Source organism: Oncorhynchus mykiss, chromosome 10, assembly GCF_057628025.1.
Source record: "Oncorhynchus mykiss isolate SJ-2025 chromosome 10, ASM5762802v1, whole genome shotgun sequence".
NCBI lineage: Eukaryota > Metazoa > Chordata > Actinopteri > Salmoniformes > Salmonidae > Oncorhynchus > Oncorhynchus mykiss.
In genome coordinates, this window is record NC_143031.1 from 74,169,779 (window position 1) to 74,193,583 (window position 23,805).

At 43.8% G+C, this 23,805-nt stretch overlaps 1 protein-coding gene across 5 annotated transcripts in view; it reads left to right on the top strand.

The window, feature by feature from the left end:
- The window catches only part of LOC110534746 (uncharacterized), a 38,143-nt gene extending 17,710 nt beyond the window's left edge, over positions 1–20,433 (top strand). For 2 of the 5 annotated variants that reach the window (XM_090187875.1, XM_090187873.1), the window contains exon 4: positions 4,097–5,962. In XM_090187875.1, coding sequence (XP_090044001.1) covers positions 4,097–5,050 — 954 coding nt within the window. In that variant the 3' untranslated portion in view covers positions 5,051–5,962. Of the gene's footprint in view, positions 1–4,096; positions 5,963–8,604; positions 9,104–16,293; positions 16,431–16,852; positions 17,072–18,714; positions 18,788–18,890 lie in introns of those variants that run through there. The other 3 variants (XM_090187871.1, XM_090187876.1, XM_090187872.1) reach the window with 3 other exon arrangements.
- Positions 20,434–23,805: the final 3,372 nt, after the last annotated feature.

Genomic DNA, 23,805 nt, shown 5'->3' on the forward strand with positions numbered 1-23,805 from the left:
TCAGGTGAGCTAACGTGTGCTAATGTTATTAGCATGATAGTTGTAAGTAACAGCGAACTTTCCAGGACATAGACATGTCTTATATGGGCAGAAAGCTTAAATTCTTGTTAATCTAACTGCACTGTCCAATTTACAGTAGCTTTCACAGTGAAAAAAAGACTTAAAAACTCGGCAACTGGTTTGATACATTCACCTCTGAAGGTAAATAATGTACTTACATTCAGTAATCTTGCTCTGATTTGTCATCATGAAGGTCCCAGAGATAAAATGTAGCATAGTTTTGTTTGATAAGAATACAGTTTTATATTCAAATGTGGGGACTGGGTTCTACAGTTTGAAGCCTTGCTGTCTCTGGCTCCACACCCACCCCAACCGGCCTTCTAGATGTTTGAAGTTAGTGTATATGCTAATGATCCATCATGTATGACATTCCTGGTAGTGTGTAAACAAAACATTTTTATGACCATATAGTTTTTGTATGTTCTCTATAGTTATGTACTTGAAAATGTATCAATTGACCAATTCGGCACATTTGGGCAGACTTGATACAAAATATTGTCCGGTATTGTAATGCTTCACTGGATCAATCTGAAACTTTGCACACACACTGCTTCCATCTAGGGAACAAAATCTAAATTGCGCCAAAACTAAAAAATATGATATTATGGCCTTTCTCTTGCATTTCAAAGATGATGGAACAAAATAATACATAGAAAACACATGTTTTTTTGTTTGTATTATTTTTTACCAGATCTAATGTGTTATATTCTCCTATATTCATTTCACATTTACACAAACTTCAAAGTGTTTCCTTTCAAATGGTATCAAGTATATGCATATCTTTGCATCAGGTCCTGAGCTCCAGGCAGTTAGATTTGGGTATGTCATTTTAGACGAACATTTTAAAAAGGGCCAGATCCTTAAGAGTTTTAAGATCCAGTGCATTCAGACGGTATTCAGACCCCTTTCCTTTTTCCATTTTGTTACGTTACTCCCTTATTCTAAAATTGAATAAATAGTTTTCCCCCCTCATCAATCTACACACAATAATACCCCATAATGACAAAGCGAAAACAGGTTTTTAGAATTTTTGCAAATGTAATACAAATGAAAAAACAAAATAGCTTGTTTACGTACAGTTGAAGTTGGAAGTTTACATACACCTTATCCAAATACATTTAAACTCAGTTTTTCACTATTCCTGACATTTAATCATATAAAAAAAATCCCTGTTTTACGTCAGTTAGGATCACCACTTTATTTTAGTTATGTGAAATGTCAGAATAATTGTAGAGAGAATGATTTCTTTCAGCTTTTATTTCTTTCATAACATTCCCAGTTGGTCAAAAGTTTACATACACTCAATTAGTATTTGGTAGCATTGCCTTTAAATTGTTTAACTTGGGTCAAATGTTTTGGGTAGCCGTCCACAAGCTTCCCACAATTAGTTGGGTGAATTTTGACCCATTCCTCCTGACAGAGCTGGTGTAACTGAGTCAGGTTTGTAGTCCTCCTTGTTCGCACACGCTTTTTCAGTTCTGCCCACAAATTTTCTATGGGATTGAGGTCAGGGCTTTGTGATGGCCATTTCAATAACTTGACTTTGTTGTCCTTAAGCCATATTGCCAGAACTTTGGAAGTATGCTTGGGGTCATTGTCCATTTAGAAGGCCCATTTGGGACCAAGCTTTAACTTCATGACTGATGTCTTAAGATGTTGCTTCAATATATTTCACCTAATTTTCTTTCCTCATGATGCCATCTATTTTGTGAAGTGCACTAGTCCCTAATGCAGCAAAGCACCCCTACAACATGATGCTGCCACCCCCGTGCTTCACGGTTGGGATGGTGTTCTTCGGCTTGCAAGCCTCCCCTGTTTTCCTCCAAACATAACGATGGTCATTATTGCCAAACAGTTCTATTTTTGTTTAATCAGAACAGAGGACATTTCTCCAGAAATAACGATCTTTGTCCCCATGTGCAGTTGCGAACCGTAGTCTGGCTTTTTTATGGCGCTTTTGGAGCTGTGGTTTCTTCCTTGGTGAGCGGCCGTTCAGGTTATGTCGATATAGGACTCGTTTTACTGTGGATATAGATATAGTTTCCTCCGGCATCTTCACAAGGTCCTTTGCTGTTGTTCTGGGATTGATTTGCACTATTCGCACCAAAGTATGTTCATCTCTAAGAGACAGAACGTGTCTCCTTCCTGAGCGGTATGATGCCTGCGTGGTCCCATGGTGTTAATACTTGCATACTTTTGCTTGTACAGATGAACGTTGTACCTTCAGGCATTTGGAAATTGCTCCCAAGGATGAACCAGACTTGTGGAGGTATAGAATTTGTTTTCTGAGGTCTTGGCTGATTTCTTTTTGATTTTTCCCATGATGTCAAGCAAAGAGGCTCTGAGTTTGAAGGTAGGCCTTGAAATACATCTACAGGTACACCTCCAATTGACTCAAATGATGTCAATTAGCCTATCAGAAGCTTCTAAAGCCATGACATCATTTTCTTTAATTTTCCAAGCTGTTTAAAGGCACAGCCAACTTAGTGTATGTAAACTTCTGACCCACTGGATTTGTGATACACTGAATTATAAGTGAAATAATCTGTCTGTAAACAATTGTTGGATAAATTACTTGTGTCATGCACAACACAGATTTTACCGACTTGCCGAAACTATAGTTTGCTAACAAGAAATTTGTGGAGTGGTTGAAAAACTAGTTTTAATGACTCCAACCTATGTGTATGTAAACTTCCGACTTCAACTGTAAGTATTCAGACCCTTTGCTATGAGACTCGAAATTGAGCTCTGGTGCTTCCTGTTTCTATTGATCATCCTTGAGATGTTTCTACAACTTGATTGGAGTCCACCTGGGGTAAATTAAATTGATTGGACTTGATTTGTTAAGACACACACCTGCCTATATAAGGTCCCACAGTTGACAGTGCATGTTAGATCAAAAACCAAGCCATGAAGTCGAAGGATTTGTCTGTAGAGCTCCGAGATAGGATTGTATCAAGGCACAGATCTGGGGAAGGGTACCAAAACATTTCTGAAGCCTTGAATGTCCCCAAGAACACAGTGGCCTCCATCGTTCTTAAATGGAAGAAGTTTGGAACCACCAAAACTCTTCCTAAATCTGGCCAGCCGGCCAAACTGAGCAATCGGGGGAGAAAGGCCTTGGTCAGGGAGGTGACCAACAACCTGATGTTCCTCTTTGGAGATGGGAGAACCTTGCAGAAGGACAACCATCTCTGCAGCACTCCACCAATCAGGCCTTTATGATAGAGTGACCAGACGGAAGCCTCTCCTCAGTAAAAGGCACATGACAGCCTGCTTGGAGTTTGCCAAAAGGCACCTAAAGGACTCTCAGAACACAATAACCAATATTCTCTGGTCTGATGAAACCAAGATTGAACTCTATGGACTTTATGCCAAGCGTCACGTCTGGAGGAAACCTGGCACCATCCCTACGATGAAACATAGTGGTGGCAGCATCATGCTGTGGGGATGTTTTTCAGCGGCACTGGGGAGACTAGTCAGGATTGAGGGAAAGATGAACGGAGCAAAGTACAGATAGATCCTTGATGAAAACCTGCCCCAGAGCGCTCAGGACCACAGACTGGGGCGAAGGTTCACCTTCCAACAGGACAACTACCCTAAGCACACAGCCAAGACAACACAGGAGTGTCTTCGGGACAAGTCTCTGAATGTCCTTGAGTGGCACAGTCAGAGCCCAGACTTGAACCCACATAAGCGGATCTGCAGAGAAGAATGGAAGAAACTCCCCAAATACAGGTGTGCCAAGCTTGTAGCATCATACCCAAGAAGACTCAATGCTGTGATTGCTGGTAAAGGTGCTTCAACAAAGTACTGAGTAAAGGGTCTGAATACTTATGTGAATGTGATATCAGTTCTTTTTTTTTGTTGCAAAATGTCTGAAGAACCTGCTTTTGCTTTGTTATTATGGGGTATTGTGTGTAGATTGATGAGGAGACTGAATATCCACGGGGTAACCATGGTAACAGTCTGATGTTTAGGCATGTAGAAAGCATATGCTCTGTTTCACTCACTCATCTCTCTCACTTAACCCCAGCAGACAGAGGAAGGTCAACCAGACCTGCTGATCATCAAGGTGGAGGGAGAAGCAGATGACCAGGACTCTAGGATCAGCCACCCAGCTAGAACAGTGGAGGGCAGCAGAGAACTAACCACCCAACCGGCAGCAGCCACCACAGAGGACTCCGCCTTCCAGCTCAGTGGCCCCAGAGGCAACAACAACTACAACACCGCTATGGAGGTCAGTGGATCTGACGTCGTCCTTGGCTTTTCCCCCAAGTCATACCATTCCTCATCAGAACATGTGATAGTGATTGACTCTGTATCCAGTGGGCAGCAGGTAGATAGAGATTTTGAGTGGGGTCAGGTGGGTACATCTACTACACCACAGGTCAATGGGTCTGGAAATAAGCAGGGAGTGGGAGTGTTTAACAGAAACGCACCATCGATTCACCCTGTACACCACAAATCAATGAGAGACAACACTATGCAGTTGGTTTCACCCGGATTCCGTCCCACAGAGATAAATACAAGCACCCGTCTTGACGCAGGAAATACAGGTGAGGCCAATAAAGCTAGTTTGCGCTCATTGGCAAGCCTCCATAGACACTCTGAAATACCAGGAAGAGGAGCTCAACAACCAGCTCATACCTCATTTCCTGTTGGCCATTTTAGACCAAGCGCCACAACTTCCTCTCACTCAAGTAATCTTGCTAATCACATTAGACCTGGCACCATAGAACGGCCGTACGGTTGCCCGAGCTGCCATAAGAAGTTTGTTCACGAGAGTGACTTGCGGCAGCACGTCGTCATCCACAACAGAAAGCGGGTGTTCGCCTGCACCTTGTGTGAGAAGAGCTTTGTGTCCCCCAGCAAGCTCCAAGTGCACCAGAACGTCCACACTGGGGAGAAGCCCTTCAGTTGTGCACAGTGTGGGCGCAGGTTCTCCCAATCCAGCAATCTGAATAGACATCAGAAGCTTCATCATTGAAAACTGACACAGAAGCAAGAGATTCCTATTGTTGGGTTCTGAGAATATGAAATATACTTATTCATATCACAGAGGGGGAGAGGGTAATGTATAACAGTTACATTATGTCAGGATATGTCACAGAGGGGGAGAGGGTAATGTATAACGTTTACATTATGTCAGGATATGTTATTGTTAGCCATCAGGGATCCTATGGGAGGGGTCCTCTGGGAGGAGAAGAGACACAGTCTGGTACCAGGCACCATGACAGCCGTGAGTTGGGCAGGGAAGCGATCACATGTGGCAGGCATTGATAAGGGGAGAGAGCTTTGCATTAGGCATCAAGGGGGCTGAGGTCATCACTTCGTATTCCTGTCGAACCTTAACAGATGTCAGGGTTGGAGACAAGGAGGAGTGCATCTAAACTGGAGTATATAAACTTGTTGGTGGAAACATGTTTTGTCTGAATGCAGCTGTATTGATCCTCTGGGAGAATAAACTTGGTTCAGCTTTCATAGTGTCTGTTGAGTTGTTTACTCTGAGAATTACAACCTAACACTATTGAAAAAAACTGTTATAGCAATATCATGAGTTCAAATGTCATTGGTTCTAACATAGTCGTATGTCTGCAGGATGTTTGCCCTGGTCTCATACGTCTACAATACAACGTGGTTCATATTTACATTATCTACAAAGACTGTTACGTTTTCTTGGCTTCTTTAAGGCCAACAGCATCACTCACATTGACTGTTAAGGTTGATCATGGTTGTGTTCTTCTAATAATACTGTGTGCGTCACACTAAAGTTATAGCAGATACTGAAATTCTACTGTGAGACTGAAAAAGTTATGTTCTTCTGTAACAATTTGACCAATGGCTGTTGCTGTTTATTCATTAAATCCAATAATTCCATCAATAAATAATATTTTTCAAAGAATTCCATGGTGCTTCTTGACCCTAAATACGCCTATTGATGTCACCTGTTAAATCCACTTCAATCAGTGTAGATGAAGGGGAGGAGGCAGGCTAAATAAGTTGTTTTTTAGCATTGAGACAATTGAGACATGGATTGTGTTTGTGTGTCATCCAGAGAGTGAATTGGCACGACATAAACCGGACCCATCTGTTACTCTCTGGCCGTCCGGCCGACTGGTCCTATCTGGCCAGCCGGCTGGTCCTATCTGGCTGTCCGGCCGACTGGTCCTATCTGGCCGACTGGTCCTATCTGGCCAGCCGACTGGTCCTATCTGTCCAGCTCATCAGGCCTGTGTCAGGAATAGAGCGAGAGAGCCAGAGGAGGGGAGAAAGTTGGGAAGGAGAGAGGGTGATGTCAAAGTAGATAGGGCTGACAGACTAACATCCCACTGGGCCCTGACTGACTTCTAGTTTTGATTAACATTTGGTTCAGTTAATTAACATGAAATCAACCAAAAAAAGTCACCATGTCATTGGATTTAGGTTGAAAGTTTGGTGAAAAAAAGACTAAATGCTTACGTTGATGACTTTCTGTCAGATGTGTGCGTACTGGTAGAGAAGTCAGGTGCAGGAGAGCAGAGATTTGTGAAACAGGCGCACACTTTATTTAGATATAGGACCAGTCGGCCAGACAGATATTGGACCGGTCGGCCAGACAGGTATTGGACCGGTCGGCCAGACAGTTATTGGACCGGTCGGCCAGACAGGTATTGGACCGGTCGTCCGGACAGATATTGGACCGGTCGGCCGTACAGGTGGCGGTGGGGTTATGTTGTGGGCAGGCATAAGCTACAGACAACGAACACAATTGCATTTTAACGATGACTATTTCAATGCACAGAGATACCGTGACGAGATCCTAAGGCCCATTGTAGTGCCATTCATCCGCCACCCATCAACTCATGTTTTAGCATAAAGCACGGCCCCATGTTGCAAGTAACTGTACACAATTATTGGAAGCTAAAAATGTTCTTCCATGGCCTGCATAGTGCATACTCACCATGTCACCCATTCAGCAAGTTTGGGATGCTCGGGATCAACAGTGTGTTCCAGTTCCCGCCAATATCCAGCAACACCGCCATTGAAGCAGAGTGGGACAACATTCCACAGGCTACAATCAACAGCCTAATCTACTCTATGCAAAGGATATGTGTCGCGCTGCATGAGGCACATGGTGGTCAGACCAGATACTGAAGGGTTTTCTGATCCACGCCTTTACCTTATTTTTTTAAGGTATCTGAACAACAGATGCATGTCTGTGTTCCCAGTCATGTGAAATCCATAGATTAGGGCCTAATTTAAGTATCTTAATTGACTGATTTACTCATATGAAATTGTTGATTGTTGCGTTTATATTTTTGTTCAGTATAGATTGATCCTATATAGATTGGCCCTATATAGATTGACCCTAAATATATATTGACCCTAAATATACACTCACCGCCCAGTTTATTAGGTACACCACCCCGATCAAGAAAATTGAATGCTCCTACAGACAGTGAATCAGGCAAAGCAGGCAGACAGGCATCGAGGCAATGTTACTGTTCAATTAAACGTTAGAATGGGCAAAAGGAGTGAACTAAGCGACTTTGAGCGTGGTATGATCGTTGATGTCAGGCACACCATCGTTGATGCCAGGTCCAGTATCTCAGAAATGTCCGACCTTTTCACACACGACAGTGTGTAGGGTTTCCCGAGGCTGGAGTGACAAGACAAAAAACTGAGTTACAGAGTAAGGGAAAACTTTAGGGTTGAGGTTCAAGGTGCGAGTTGTCCATTGAAATCTGGCAACTTGGACCTCAACCCTACAGTTCTCCCTCGCTCTGTGTTTTGAGTGTCAGGAGAGGACACTTTTCATCCCAAAGGATTACTCTCCAACAGGTTCCCCAAAGACATGGAAAACGTTAACCATTAGTGGAAAAAACAACTAAAACTGACCCAAGATCAGCATCTAGGGACAACTTAACACTGCTCCACCTGTGACATAATGAAAGGCAGGTGCAGGAGTTTTTCCTCACCACGTGACCAGACCAGGGAACACCTCCTGGCCCTAGATTTAAGGGGAATGGCTCGGCTTCACACTAGTGGGGTTTTCATATGAAAACTAGGTCTATGTGTTTTGAACCGTTTGAATGGTTTCCACATTGAACACTACCCTCTCTGTGTAGTGGTAGTGTTTTCAGTTCAACTGTCTTGATGCTTGGTCCAGAGTGGACTGATAATGTATAAGTTATGACAAGTAAATATTTTAAACATCCTTATGAATGTGTATAGGTGAACAGTAATTAAAAAATCATTTCCATTTGCCTGTCAACAATATACTTTAGATTTACTATCAGATTGATAGGCTGTAAAGATGTTGATGGAATTCATATATATGAATAGCAGGCTAGTCTGTCATACTGTTGTAATTTACTTTTCTTTCAAGTCAATTAACTGTTTGTCGTTTATTTCTATTAGAAATACCAGAAATAGTTAAATGCTTTATTTTAGAAAAATCATGAAATATTGTTTACACCAGAAAACATGTTTATTATGGAGCTCCAACATTGTTGTTATTGTGGAGCACTCCTATACAGTAGGTGGCGGTGTCCAACTTTCAAGTCCAGCATATGATTACATTACTGTGATGAGGAACAGGAAAAATCATCTCACCAGCGAGCTACAAACAAAGCTAGCTAGCTATCCATGTTTAGTTTCTGATATTATTGTATTTGTTTGAATAGCTTGCTAGATACTCATAATATAGAAAACACAAAGACTGTTTTCATATTGAAAAGGGACCAAAAGCGTCGGGGGACAATGTCGGGTTCCGTGGTCGAGTTCCAGGCGCAGATAGCCTCAATCATGGAGGTGCTAGCCAACGCGGCTGTAGCCGAAATCTGCAAAGTTGTTGACGATGGCTATGCGGTTGTACACCTGAAGATGTCCCAAAGCCACAAGGAGAACGAATTTCTCCGGAGGAAAATGAAATTGATGGAACTTCAGATCACCAGATTTCGAGCAGATAGAACAAAGTCTTCAGAGGGGTCCGTCCACAATCGCTTCCATGGAATACGCCTCCTAAACAGACACAACCATCGTGAGACGGCAACGACAGGTTGGTGATGATGATGCATTTGACACTGTGCACGTATTTTAAATTAAATTACAGATTACCGACCATTTCGAATCCCACCGCACCTTCTCCGCTATGCAATCTGGTTTCCGAGCCACGCTCAAAGTCCTAAACGACATTATAACCGCAATCGATAAGAAACAATACTGTGCAGCCGTATTCATCGACCTGGCCAAAGCTTTCGACTCTGTCAATCACCACATTCTTATTGGCAGACAACAGCCTTGGTTTCTCAAATGATTGCATCGTCTGGTTCACCAACTACTTCTCTGATAGAGTTCAGTGTGTCAAATCGGAGGGCCTGTTGTCCGGGTCCTCTGACAGTCTCTATGGGGGTGCAGGGTTCAATTCTCGGGCTGACTCTCTTCTCTGTATACATCAATGATGTCACTCATTCTGCTGGTGATTCTCTGATCCACCTCTACACAGACGACACCATTCTGTATACTTCTGGCCCCTCCTTGGACACTGTATTAACTAAACTACAGATGAGCTTCAATGCCATACAACTCTCCTTCCTTGACCTCCAACTGCTCTTAAATGCAAGTAAAACTAAATGCATGCTGTTCAACCGATCGCTGCCCGCATCTGCCTGTCCGTCCAGCATCACTACTCTGGACGGTTCTGACTTAGAATATGTGGACAACTACAAATACCTAGGCGTCTGGTTAGACTGTAAACTCTCCTTCCAGTCTCACATTAAACATCTCCAATCCAAAAAATAAATCTAGAATCGGCTTCCTATTTCGCAACAAAGCATCCCTCACTCATGCTGCCAAACATACCCTCGTAAAACTGACCATCCTACCGATCCTCGACTTCGGCTACATCATTTACAAAATAGCCTCCAACACTCTACTCAAAAAATTGGATGCAGTCTATCACAGTGCCATCCGTTTTGTCACCAAAGCCCCATATACAACCCACCACTGCGACTTGTACACTTTCGTTGGCTGGCCCTCGCTTCATACTCGTCAGCTAACCCACTGGCTCCAGGTCATCTACAAGACCCTGCTAGGTAAAGTCCCCCCTTATCTCAGCTCACTGGTCACCATAGCAGCACCCACCTGTAGCACGCGCTCCAGCAGGTATGTCTCACTGGTCATCCCCCCCAAAGCCAATTCTTATTTTGACCGCCTTCCAGTTCTCTGCTGCCAATGACTGGAACGAACTGCAAAAATCGCTGAAGCTTTAAGCACCAGCTGTCAGAGCAGCTCACAGATCACTAAACCTGTACATAGCCCATCTGTAAATAGCCCATCCACTAACCTCATCCCCATGCTGTATTTATTTATTTATCTTGCTCCTTTGCACCCCAGTATCTCTACTTGCACATTCATCTTCTGCACATTCTACCATTCCAGTGTCTAATTGCTATATTGTAATTACTTCGCCACCATGGTCTATTTATTGCCTTACCTCCCTTGTCCTACCTCATTAGCACTCACTGTATACATACTTTTTCTACTGTATTATTGACTGTATGTTTGTTAATTCCATTTGTATCTCAGTGTTGTTTGTGTCAAACTGCTTAGCTTTATCTTGGCCAGGTCGCAGTTGCAAATGAGAACTTGTTCTCAACTAGCCTACCTGGTTAAATAAAGGTGAAATAAATAAAAAATTAAATTAAACATGAATCTTCAATTTGACCCCATCCATCAATTGTGTTTTACAAAGTTCAAAGCTAGTATAATACAGCCATGATTTATGTACTGTCAATACAGTTCGGCCTAGATGTAATTATTGAGATCCACCTCAAGAGGCTGAAGAAATTTGGCTTGGCCCCAAAGACCTTCATAAACCTACAGATGCACCATTGAGAGCATCCTTCCGGACTGTATCACCACCTGGTACTGCTATTGCACCGTCTGCAACCGCAGGGCTCTCTAGAGGGTGGTGCGGTTAGCCCAACGTATTTCCGGGGGCACCCTTGCCAGGACATCTACAGCACAGGTGTCACAGGAAGGCCAAGAAGAATATCAAGGACCTCAGCCAGCTGAGCCTGTTCACTCACTACCATCTAGAAGGTGGAGACTTTACAGGTGCATCAAAGCAGGGAACGAGAGACTGAAAAACTGCTTTTATCTCCAGGCCATCAGACTGTCCCCACTAGACTGCCTCCGCCCAGTACCCTGCCCTGAACTTAGTCACTTTAACCACTAGGCTACGCTGCCGCCCCTAGTCATTGTTACTAGCCCGGCTACCACCCAATACTCTACCCTGCACCTTAGTGACTGCTGCCCTAGTCATTAAACACTGGTCACTTTAATAATGTTTACATACTGTTTTACCCACTTTATATGGATGTAATGTATTCTAGTTAAGGCTCATCCTATATAACTACTACTGTACCTACCTTTTCTACTCATATACTGTCTATACCATCATATACATATAGATTTATTCCGGACTCTGACCTTGGTCGTTCTGATATTTCTTAATTCCTTTTTATTTTTTGGATGTGTCTGTATTGTTTTGTATTGTTAGGTATTACTGCCCTGATGGAGCTAGAAACACAAGCATTTCACTGTGTTACAGTAGGTATTACTGCCCTGATGGAGCTAGAAACATAAGCATTTCACTGTTACAGTAGGTATTACTGCCCTGATGGAGCTAGAAACACAAGCATTTCACTGTTACAGTAGGTATTACTGCCCTGATGGAGCTAGAAACACAAGCATTTCACTGTTACAGTAGGTATTACTGCCCTGATGGAGCTAGAAACACAAGCATTTCACTGTTACAGTAGGTATTACTGCCCTGATGGAGCTAGAAACACAAGCATTTCACTGTTACAGTAGGTATTACTGCCCTGATGGAGCTAGAAACACAAGCATTTCACTGTGTTACAGTAGGTATTACTGCCCTGATGGAGCTAGAAACACAAGCATTTCACTGTTACAGTAGGTATTACTACCCTGATGGAGCTAGAAACATAAGCATTTCACTGTTACAGTAGGTATTACTGCCCTGATGGAGCTAGAAACACAAGCATTTCACTGTTACAGTAGGTATTACTGCCCTGATGGAGCTAGAAACACAAGCATTTCACTGTTACAGTAGGTATTACTGCCCTGATGGAGCTAGAAACACAAGCATTTCACTGTGTTACAGTAGGTATTACTGCCCTGATGGAGCTAGAAACACAAGCATTTCACTGTTACAGTAGGTATTACTGCCCTGATGGAGCTAGAAACACAAGCATTTCACTGTTACAGTAGGTATTACTGCCCTGATGGAGCTAGAAACACAAGCATTTCACTGTGTTACAGTAGGTATTACTGCCCTGATGGAGCTAGAAACACAAGCATTTCACTGTGTTACAGTAGGTATTACTGCCCTGATGGAGCTAGAAACATAGGCATTTCACTGTGTTACAGTAGGTATTACTGCCCTGATGGAGCTAGAAACACAAGCATTTCACTGTTACAGTAGGTATTACAGCCCTGATGGAGCTAGACACACAAGCATTTCACTGTGTTACAGTAGGAATTACTGCCCTGATGGAGCTAGAAACACAAGCATTTCACTGTCTTACAGTAGGTATTACTGCCCTGATGGAGCTAGACACACAAGCATTTCACTGTGTTACAGTAGGTATTACTGCCCTGATGGAGCTAGAAACAAGCATTTCACTGTGTTACAGTAGGTATTACTGCCCTGATGGAGCTAGACACACAAGCATTTCACTGTGTTACAGTAGGTATTACTGCCCTGATGGAGCTAGAAACAAGCATTTCACTGTGTTACAGTAGGTATTACTACCCTGATGGAGCTAGAAACATAAGCATTTCGCTGTGTTACAGTAGGTATTACTGCCCTGATGGAGCTAGAAACACAAGCATTTCACTGTGTTACAGTAGGTATTACTGCCCTGATGGAGCTAGAAACGCAAGCATTTCACTGTGTTACAGTAGGTATTACTGCCCTGATGGAGCTAGAAACACAAGCATTTCACTGTGTTACAGTAGGTATTACTGCCCTGATGGAGCTAGAAACAAGCATTTCACTGTGTTACAGTAGGTATTACTGCCCTGATGGAGCTAGAAACACAAGCATTTCACTGTGTTACAGTAGGTATTACTGCCCTGATGGAGCTAGACACACAAGCATTTCACTGTGTTACAGTAGGTATTACTGCCCTGATGGAGCTAGAAACACAAGCATTTCACTGTGTTACAGTAGGTATTACTGCCCTGATGAAGCTAGAAACACAAGCATTTCACTGTGTTACAGTAGGTATTACTACCCTGATGGAGCTAGAAACATAAGCATTTCACTGTTACAGTAGGTATTACAGCCCTGATGGAGCTAGACACACAAGCATTTCACTGTGTTACAGTAGGAATTACTGCCCTGATGGAGCTAGAAACACAAGCATTTCACTGTCTTACAGTAGGTATTACTGCCCTGATGGAGCTAGACACACAAGCATTTCACTGTGTTACAGTAGGTATTACTGCCCTGATGGAGCTAGAAACAAGCATTTCACTGTGTTACAGTAGGTATTACTGCCCTGATGGAGCTAGACACACAAGCATTTCACTGTGTTACAGTAGGTATTACTGCCCTGATGGAGCTAGAAACAAGCATTTCACTGTGTTACAGTAGGTATTACTGCCCTGATGGAGCTAGAAACACAAGCATTTCACTGTGTTACAGTAGGTATTACTGCCCTGATGGAGCTAGACACACAAGCATTTCACTGTGTTACAGTAGGTATTACTGCCCTGATGGAGCTAGAAACACAAGCATTTCACTGTGTTACAGTAGGTATTACTGCCCTGATGAAGCTAGAAACACAAGCATTTCACTGTGTTACAGTAGGTATTACTGCCCTGATGGAGCTAGAAACATAAGCATTTCACTGTTACAGTAGGTATTACAGCCCTGATGGAGCTAGACACACAAGCATTTCACTGTGTTACAGTAGGAATTACTGCCCTGATGGAGCTAGAAACACAAGCATTTCACTGTCTTACAGTAGGTATTACTGCCCTGATGGAGCTAGACACACAAGCATTTCACTGTGTTACAGTAGGTATTACTGCCCTGATGGAGCTAGAAACAAGCATTTCACTGTGTTACAGTAGGTATTACTGCCCTGATGGAGCTAGACACACAAGCATTTCACTGTGTTACAGTAGGTATTACTGCCCTGATGGAGCTAGAAACAAGCATTTCACTGTGTTACAGTAGGTATTACTACCCTGATGGAGCTAGAAACATAAGCATTTCGCTGTGTTACAGTAGGTATTACTGCCCTGATGGAGCTAGAAACACAAGCATTTCACTGTGTTACAGTAGGTATTACTGCCCTGATGGAGCTAGAAACGCAAGCATTTCACTGTGTTACAGTAGGTATTACTGCCCTGATGGAGCTAGAAACACAAGCATTTCACTGTGTTACAGTAGGTATTACTGCCCTGATGGAGCTAGAAACAAGCATTTCACTGTGTTACAGTAGGTATTACTGCCCTGATGGAGCTAGAAACACAAGCATTTCACTGTGTTACAGTAGGTATTACTGCCCTGATGGAGCTAGACACACAAGCATTTCACTGTGTTACAGTAGGTATTACTGCCCTGATGGAGCTAGAAACACAAGCATTTCACTGTGTTACAGTAGGTATTACTGCCCTGATGAAGCTAGAAACACAAGCATTTCACTGTGTTACAGTAGGTATTACTGCCCTGATGGAGCTAGAAACATAAGCATTTCACTGTGTTACAGTAGGTATTACTGCCCTGATGGAGCTAGAAACACAAGCATTTCACTGTGTTACAGTAGGTATTACTGCCCTGATGGAGCTAGAAACGCAAGCATTTCACTGTGTTACAGTAGGTATTACTACCCTGATGGAGCTAGAAACACAAGCATTTCACTGTGTTACAGTAGGTATTACTGCCCTGATGGAGCTAGAAACAAGCATTTCACTGTGTTACAGTAGGTATTACTGCCCTGATGGAGCTAGAAACACAAGCATTTCACTGTGTTACAGTAGGTATTACTGCCCTGATGGAGCTAGACACACAAGCATTTCACTGTGTTACAGTAGGTATTACTGCTCTGATGGAGCTAGAAACACAAGCATTTCACTGTGTTACAGTAGGTATTACTGCCCTGATGGAGCTAGACACACAAGCATTTCACTGTGTTACAGTAGGTATTACTGCCCTGATGGAGCTAGAAACACAAGCATTTCACTGTGTTACAGTAGGTATTACTGCCCTGATGAAGCTAGAAACACAAGCATTTCACTGTGTTACAGTAGGTATTACTGCCCTGATGGAGCTAGAAACATAAGCATTTCACTGTGTTACAGTAGGTATTACTGCCCTGATGGAGCTAGAAACACAAGCATTTCACTGTGTTACAGTAGGTATTACTGCCCTGATGGAGCTAGAAACGCAAGCATTTCACTGTGTTACAGTAGGTATTACTGCCCTGATGGAGCTAGAAACACAAGCATTTCACTGTGTTACAGTAGGTATTACTGCCCTGATGGAGCTAGAAACAAGCATTTCACTGTGTTACAGTAGGTATTACTGCCCTGATGGAGCTAGAAACACAAGCATTTCACTGTGTTACAGTAGGTATTACTGCCCTGATGGAGCTAGACACACAAGCATTTCACTGTGTTACAGTAGGTATTACTGCTCTGATGGTGCTAGAAACACAAGCATTTCACTGTGTTACAGTAGGTATTACTACCCTGATGAAGCTAGAAACACAAGCATTTCACTGTGTTACAGTAGGTATTACTGCCCTGATGGAGCTAGAAACATAAGCATTTCACTGTGTTACAGTAGGTATTACTGCCCTGATGGAGCTAGAAACACAAGCATTTCACTGTTACAGTAGGTATTACTACCCTGATGAAGCTAGAAACACAAGCATTTCACTGTTACAGTAGGTATTACTGCCCTGATGAAGCTAGAAACGCAAGCATTTCGCTACACCTGTGATAACATCTGTAAAATATGTGTACTTGACATGACCAATAAAATAAGATTTGAGGATGTATCATGCTTTCATTGTACTGTCAACACAGCTAGGATTCTTCTAGCTCTACAGACACATAACATACATCATGAACATATGTTTGCTTGGTACTTTGTAAAACAACATTGATGGATGGGGTCAAATTAACCTCCCCATTTATTTCCAGGACCTACTTGGCAAAGCAGAGCCAGACTTTCCAACAGGAGTTTTGGGAACAGCAGCATTCAAAGAGACAGACAGCCCATAGACGTGGACCAAGACGATGTCTCTCCATCAAAGCATATGGATGCTACAAGTGATGAGGTAAGTTCCAATTTTAACAGCCGATTTTAGACTGTCACAGACTTATATCTGTTTTAGTCTCGGACACCAGACACTTCCTTCCGCCTGGGGATGAGGTTATGTCTGAATAGACATATATATACCAGCACATTATAACTAGTGATGTAGTGGTTAAAAATATGGATGGTAAACGATGATCGCCGTACACAGTGATTAAAGCAACACTCCCTATACTTTCAATGCATTTTTGTGCCAAAGGGTTGTAAAGGCATGTGTAACATACAGAAGGTGGAGTTTACCCTCCACTACACCACAGATTATAAGACAATAACAACAAGACAACTACTATGAATTTCACTAAATCCCATGTCATGCCCATATCTCCATTCAGTAGATAGTGTATGCTCTCTCACTCACTCATCTCTCCCACTTAACCCCATCAGCAGTCAGCAGAGACAGAGGAAGGGGAACCAGACCTGCTGATCATCAAGGTGGAGGGAGAAGCAGGTGACCAGGACTGTAGGTTCAGCCACCCAGCTAGAACAGTGGAGGGCAGCAGAGAACTAACCACCCAACCGGCTGCAGCCACCACAGAGGACCCCGCCTTCCAGTCCAGTGGCCCCAAAGGCAACAACAACAACTACAACAACACCGCTATGGAGGTCAGTGGATCTGACGCCGTCCTCCTCCAATCAGAAACAGGGAATGTGAACCAGGGACCCCAGCAACACACAGGATTTGAACCCAAAGCAGAGAGACAGAGTCTGGACACAAAGTGTGACATGAACGGGGACTTCAATCTCCTAAGAGGTTCTTTAAACCAGGTGTGGAGAGAGGTAGTAGTGACTGATGATGGCTCCTCTGCTGCTCACACTAAAGTAATGGACCTAGGGAGTGGCCCAGTGGGCCCAGAAACACAGACTAGCTCGGCCACAGATATGAGCAGTGTATCTAGTGGCCAGCAGGTAGATAGAGGTTTCGAGTGGGGTCAGGTGAGTACAGCTACTACACCACAGGACAATGGGACTGGAAATAAGCAGGGAGTGGGAGGGTTTAACAGAAACACACCAATGAATCACCACGATTCGATGAGAGACAACACAACGCAATTGGTTTCACCTGGCTTCCGGCCCTCAGAGATAAATACAGGCATTCATCTTGGCACAGGTGAGGCCAACAAAGATAGTTGGTGCTCATTGGCAAACCTCCAGAGACACTCTGAAATACCAGGAAGAGGAGTTCAACAACCAGCTCATACCTCACTTCCTGTCAGCCATTTTAGACCAAGTGCCACAACTTCCTGTCATTTGAGTAATCTTGCCACAGATGTTAGACCTGGCACCGTAGAACGACAGTACGGTTTCCCGAGCTGCCATAAGAAGTTTGTCCACGAGAGTGACTTGCAGCAGCACGCTGTCATCCACACTAGAAAGCGGGGGTTCGCCTGCAACTTCTGTGAGAAGAGCTTTGAGGGCGCCAGCCATCTCCAAATGCACCTAAACGTCCACACTGGCGAGAAGCCCTTCAGTTGTGCACATTGCGGACGCAGGTTCTCCCACACCAGCAATCTGAAAAGACATCAGAAGCTTCATCATTGATAACTGACATGGAACAAGAGATTCCTATTGAAAAAAAGCTGTTATAGAAATAGCATGAGTTCAAACGTCATTGGTTCTAACGTAGTCGTATGTCTGCAGGATGTTTGCCCTGGTCTCATACGTCTACAATACAATGTGGTTCATATTGACATTATCTACAAAGACTGTTACATTTTCTTGGCTTCTTTAAAGGCCAACAGCATCACTCACATTGACTGTTAAGGTTGATCATGGTTGTGTTCTACTAATAATACTGTGTGCGTCACACTAAAGTTATAGCAGATACTGAAATTCTACTGTGAGACTGAAAAACTGTCTGTTCTTCTGTAACAATTTCACCAATGGCTGTAGCTGTTTATTCATTAAATCCAATAATTCCCTCAATAAATAATATTTTTCAAATAATTTCATGTTGCTTCTTGACTCTAAATATATATTCTCACATTGACCCTAAATATATTGTAAGGAAAGGACATTTTTCTTTCAAAATTACAAGTGAATTATTGAGGTCCAGTTTTAGTTTCATATGTTTTGAGAAGCTTTAGATGTTCTGTGTCCATGAGTTGAGTCAGTAAATTAACAACTTAATTCAAGCCATTAGATCAATATTATAGCCTAGTAATATCTGAGTTATAATAGACCTGCATTTGTTTGAGAGCTTTGTAGAGCTCGTGTCTGTCTACTTAATTCCTCCCTCCTCTTTTCAGGCCAAATCTACTGTGGAAGGGGAGAGAGACCTCCAGCCATGGAAGAAAGAAGAGGGTCTGAGGGAGATGCCAGGTAATGATTTATGGGTTGCTGTAATGAAAAATGACATACTGATTGACAACCTCATTGTTTTATTTGACTGCATATGACCATCATGCTTTTGTTGTCTCTTCAGGTACTGATAGTGGCCACAGAATGACAGACCCAAACACACCGACCTCTCTAGACACGGACCAAACAGAGCTCACTCAGCAGCTCAGAACCAAACACAGCATAGTGACTGTCAACAGATCAGACACTGTTTTCAAGTCAGACCCGGAGCCTGAGAGCCTGAGCCAGGTGTTCCAACTCACAGGTCCAGGACCTGTTGCTAAACAGCAGTGCAGCCTAAACCGCGAGAGAACAACCGATCTGCCTGTAAACTCCCATAAGCGAAGAGGCAGTGATACAGAGAATGATCGGCCGTCTTGTTCTAGTTATGTTGCCAAGACAGTCTCAGGAAGCCCCTCACCTCTCACAAAGCTGAACCCTATTCCCCCACTTCCTCAGATGGTGAGGAGTGAACACGAGTATTCCCAGGTCGATTCAGAAGTCATGTCGGAGGTCATAGTTATCGACCCCCTTCCTGTTGACGATGGGGATGGCACGCCCTCGTCCTGGAGACAAGGTGACATCATGGAACACGGGCATCATCAAGGAGGACATAGTGAAGCAGATGCCATGCTTCTCGGAGGACATTCGAGTAACGCTTATCATCATCTTCATCATCCTCACCCAGGTGTCCAGCCAGCAGCGAGACAGAACTCACCTGACAATCACTTCTACACCATCGGCTTGGACGGCGCATTCAACAACCGCCTCAGCACCTTTCAGAACCCCGCAACCACCGCCACTCCATACGCCACGGGAACCGAGGAGCTGCAGTACCCCACCTGGGTAGATTTCCCTGGGAGCGCCCCCGACACCCACCTGGGCGACGTGACTGGGACTCATCAGGACAGAGGGTCTAGGGAGGAGGGGGCGAGGTCCTACAGGTGCACCTTCTGTGAGAGGGAGTACCCTCACCTGTGCCAGCTCAAGATGCACCAGAGGGTTCACACAGGGGAGAAACCGTACGAGTGCGCCCTGTGTGGGAAGCAGTTCAGCCAGCTGTGCAGCCTGAAGCGGCACCAGAGAGTACACACAGGGGAGAAACCTTTCAGATGCGCTCAATGCGGGAAACAGTTCTCTCATTCCAGCAATTTAAAAGTGCATCAGAGCGTCCATACGGGTGAGAAACTCTTCCACTGCACCCAGTGTGGGAAGAACTTCTCCTTTCTGAGCAATCTGATAAGACACCAGACAGTTCACGCACAGAAATTATAGGTTGTGTTGTGATTTGGGATTGTGTTTTCTGAATTGATTGTAAATTGTATGTGTATGATTGCTCTGGCTTAAAGGTTGTTACCTGTGTATTTCTCCCGTTTGTTATTTTGTATTCTGGAGCCTTTTGTAAAAATGTTATAAAAAGAAGTGACACTAAATGTTTGACTGCAGATTATTATATTGGTTCATGTTGGTTATTTTTGTCTAAAATGTTCAACTTATTGTATAAATTCCTACAGTATTTGTGACGCAAAGTGTTGAAAATAATCAGGCAAAACTAAGATTTTGTCACAATCAACATGCTTGTGTTAAAGTTCAAAAGAAATAAAGCAACTCATGGGAAATTTGAAAAAGGTATTGTCTTTGAGAATGAGAGTAATACATTTAGCTTTATCTCAGCAAATACATCTCTGTGATCTCAGTGTTTACGGTAAACTGTCTCCGGAAGTAGATTGTTTAACCACATAAGGGTTTTACTCGGGAAAGTTTGTTTGCTAGCTAAATAATAACAAAGATGTCCAACTTCGTCGTTTTTCGTGCGCGTGTAGATTCCGTTAGGGAAACTTTTAACGGCAACAGTCGTACGAGCAGTGTGTCAAATAATGGAAGAATTCCTCTGAATTTGGCTCTACTGTTTGAACCATTTTGGCAATAAACTATTATGACCCCATTCCTGAAATATGGACATATCTTCGGTTCCCCTCAATGACGATCACATGGTGTGTTAGAAGGGAGTGACACAAAAAAAGTGTCTCCCATAAGTAAACATTGCCCCGTCACAGCCCTTCTAAGCACAGCCTTTCCACTCCCTATTTAATCTTGCTCTTATGACTGACTGGGTTAGAACCAGGTCTCCTGCATATCACAATAATGTGTTAGTCCACTTAACTAAAGCCCATAGGGATTAGTTCAGGAAGCTAACACAAGTCTCCAGCAAGGTTACTCATCAAAAGAGAGTGGTTCATCGAACCACCTCGGTTAAATTTCACTCCCCTTTGACCTCATACTCAGAGATCACGGCACCAATATAACTGATTGGAGTTCAAATCAGGTCTCCTGCACAAGACCACTTTCTGTGGAAAACAGAAACCGAATGATCTGTGCAACCCATTTAATGAGAATGCAACAGACGTGGTTCGGTGATCAATGCATGTGATGAGCAACCTGGCTGAAGACGTGTTAAGTTTAACCCAGGGCTCCGCTTTTGTGACAAGTCACTTATCACAAAAGCGTGGTCATCAAACCACCTGTTAGACTTCACCCTCATTTGACCTCCTCCTTGAAGACTCATCCAAGTCACAGGACCAATGCCTAGGAGGCTTTAGCTCACAGGCTAACACAGTCTTAACCCATTGTCAGGTTGACCTTATAAGGACTACCCTTGCCGGAGAATTGAAACGGACGTCTAACAATAACTAACACGTTTAACACAAACATACACGTGAAACTAACAACACTTGCGCAATTAAAGGGCTTTTTTAATAGCACGGTGGTTGGAATGCTTCAGGAGGGCAGTGGGTTCGGCAGTGGGTTCGAGGCAGAAGTCTTGAGGTTGAGTCTCCATATGAGCTGAATCGGGGGAAGCTGTACTCGCTAAACAAGCAGCGTGACGTCCTTTACAACGGTGCCACTGGACTCTACAGTTGTGCTGGTTCAACCACTGGGGGCGCTGTGGAGACAGTTAAGGTGGTGAATGTAGCAGATGAGGATCTGTGAAACTTATTCAGCAGGCCGAAGCGTCGTCCTTGTGCAATAGAAGGACTTTTCCAATAGTGCATGAGCTGTAACCCTTCAGGAGGGCGGTCAAGTGTGTTAGCGAGGCCGAGGTCCTGAGTTCTAGTCTCGGTATGAGCTGAATCACAGGCACACGGCACCCACTCCAATTTGCCTAGCGCTCCAACAGATCTGCGGAAGATGCCATTTCCATCGCTTTTCACACAGCCCTAACACATCTGGACAAGAGGAACACCTATGTGAGAATGCTGTTTATTGACAACAGTTTAGCATTAAACACTATTGTTCTCTCTAAGCTTGGCACTAAGCTCAGAGCCCTTGGTCTGGACACCACCCTCAAACTGGATCTTGGACTTCCTGACGGGCAGACCACAAGGTGTGAGGATTGGCAACAACACCTCCTCCACACTGACACAACACAGGGGCCCCCCAGGGGTGTGTCCTCAGCCCTCTGCTGTCGTCCCTGTTCAGCCACGACTGCGTGGATTTGCACGACACTAACACAGTCATCAAATTTGCTGACGACACCACAGTTGTAGACCTGATAACCAACAACGACGAGTCAGCCTATAGGAAGGAGGTAAGTGAACTGGCATTGTTGTGTTATCACAACAACCTCTCCTTCAACTTCAGCAAAAAAAGTTGACTGTTGACTTCAGGAAGCAAAGGAGGGAACATACCCCAATCCACATCAATGGGATTGCAGAAGAGAGAGTCAACCGTTTTGAGTTCCTCTGCGTCCACATCACTGAGAACTTGTCATGGACCAACACCACCACCACTATTGTCAAGGCGGCTGAAGAAATTCGTCATGCCACTACAAATACTACCGCTGCACAATCGAAAGCGTCCTGACCAGTTGCATCACTGCCTGGTACGGGAATGTCTCCGTCCATGACCGCAAGGCCCTCCAGCGAGTGGTGAAGAAGGCCCAGTACAACACTGGGACCGAGCTTCCACCCATCAAAGACATCTACTGGAAACGGTGCCTGAGGAAGGCCCGCAGCATCATCAAGGACCACACACCCCAGTCACAAGCTGTTCACTTCCTTACCGTTGGGCAGACGGTATCGGAGCACGAGGTCTGATACCAACAAGCTCAAGAGACAGTTTCTGTCCACAAGCCATCAGACTGCTTGAACACTTGAACTGGACCGACCACCTGCTCTGATTCTCCACACGTTAGTACACATGTACCCACACAGATAAACACACCCACACTGCGTGTACAACACATTACATGATGAACACCTACTCTTTCCATGACATAGACTGACCAGGTGAATCCAGATGAAAGCTATGATCCCTTCTTAATGTCACTTATTAAATCCACTTCAATCAGGAGACAGGTTAAAGAATGATTTTTTAGCCTTGAGACAATTGAGACATGGACTGGGTATGTGTGCCATTCAGAGGGTGAATGGGCAAGACACAATATTTAAGTGCCTTTGAACGTGGTATGGTAGTAGGTGCCAGGCACACCGGTTTGTGTCAAGACCTGCAATGATGCTGGGATTTTCACGCTCAACAGTTTCCTGTGTAACCACTCCCTCTTCCAATTAGGGCTAATTGAAAAGCTGTTCAAAAGAGGACATTGTATTCCATTTTTTGTACTCCCTGACGAAGGCCATGCAGCCGAAACACATCGGTTTTAAAAAACTTTGTTTCTATTGAACATGCCATACTAATAAAGGCATTTTAATCAATTATATGAAGAGCGCCTTGGTCCTCCTTTCTTTTTGAGTTTCCTGTGTGTATCAAGAATAGTCCACCACCCAAAGGACATCCAGCCAACTTGACACAGCTGTGGGAAGCCTTGGAGTCAACATGGGCCAGCATCCTTATTGAACGCTTACAACACCTTGTGGAGTCCATGGCCCGACCAATTGAGGCTGTTCTAATGGCAAGGGGGGTGCGCAACTCAATATTAGCCAGTCGTTCTTAATGTTTTGTACACTCAGTGTAAACACAATACATTTTGCCCCAACTGT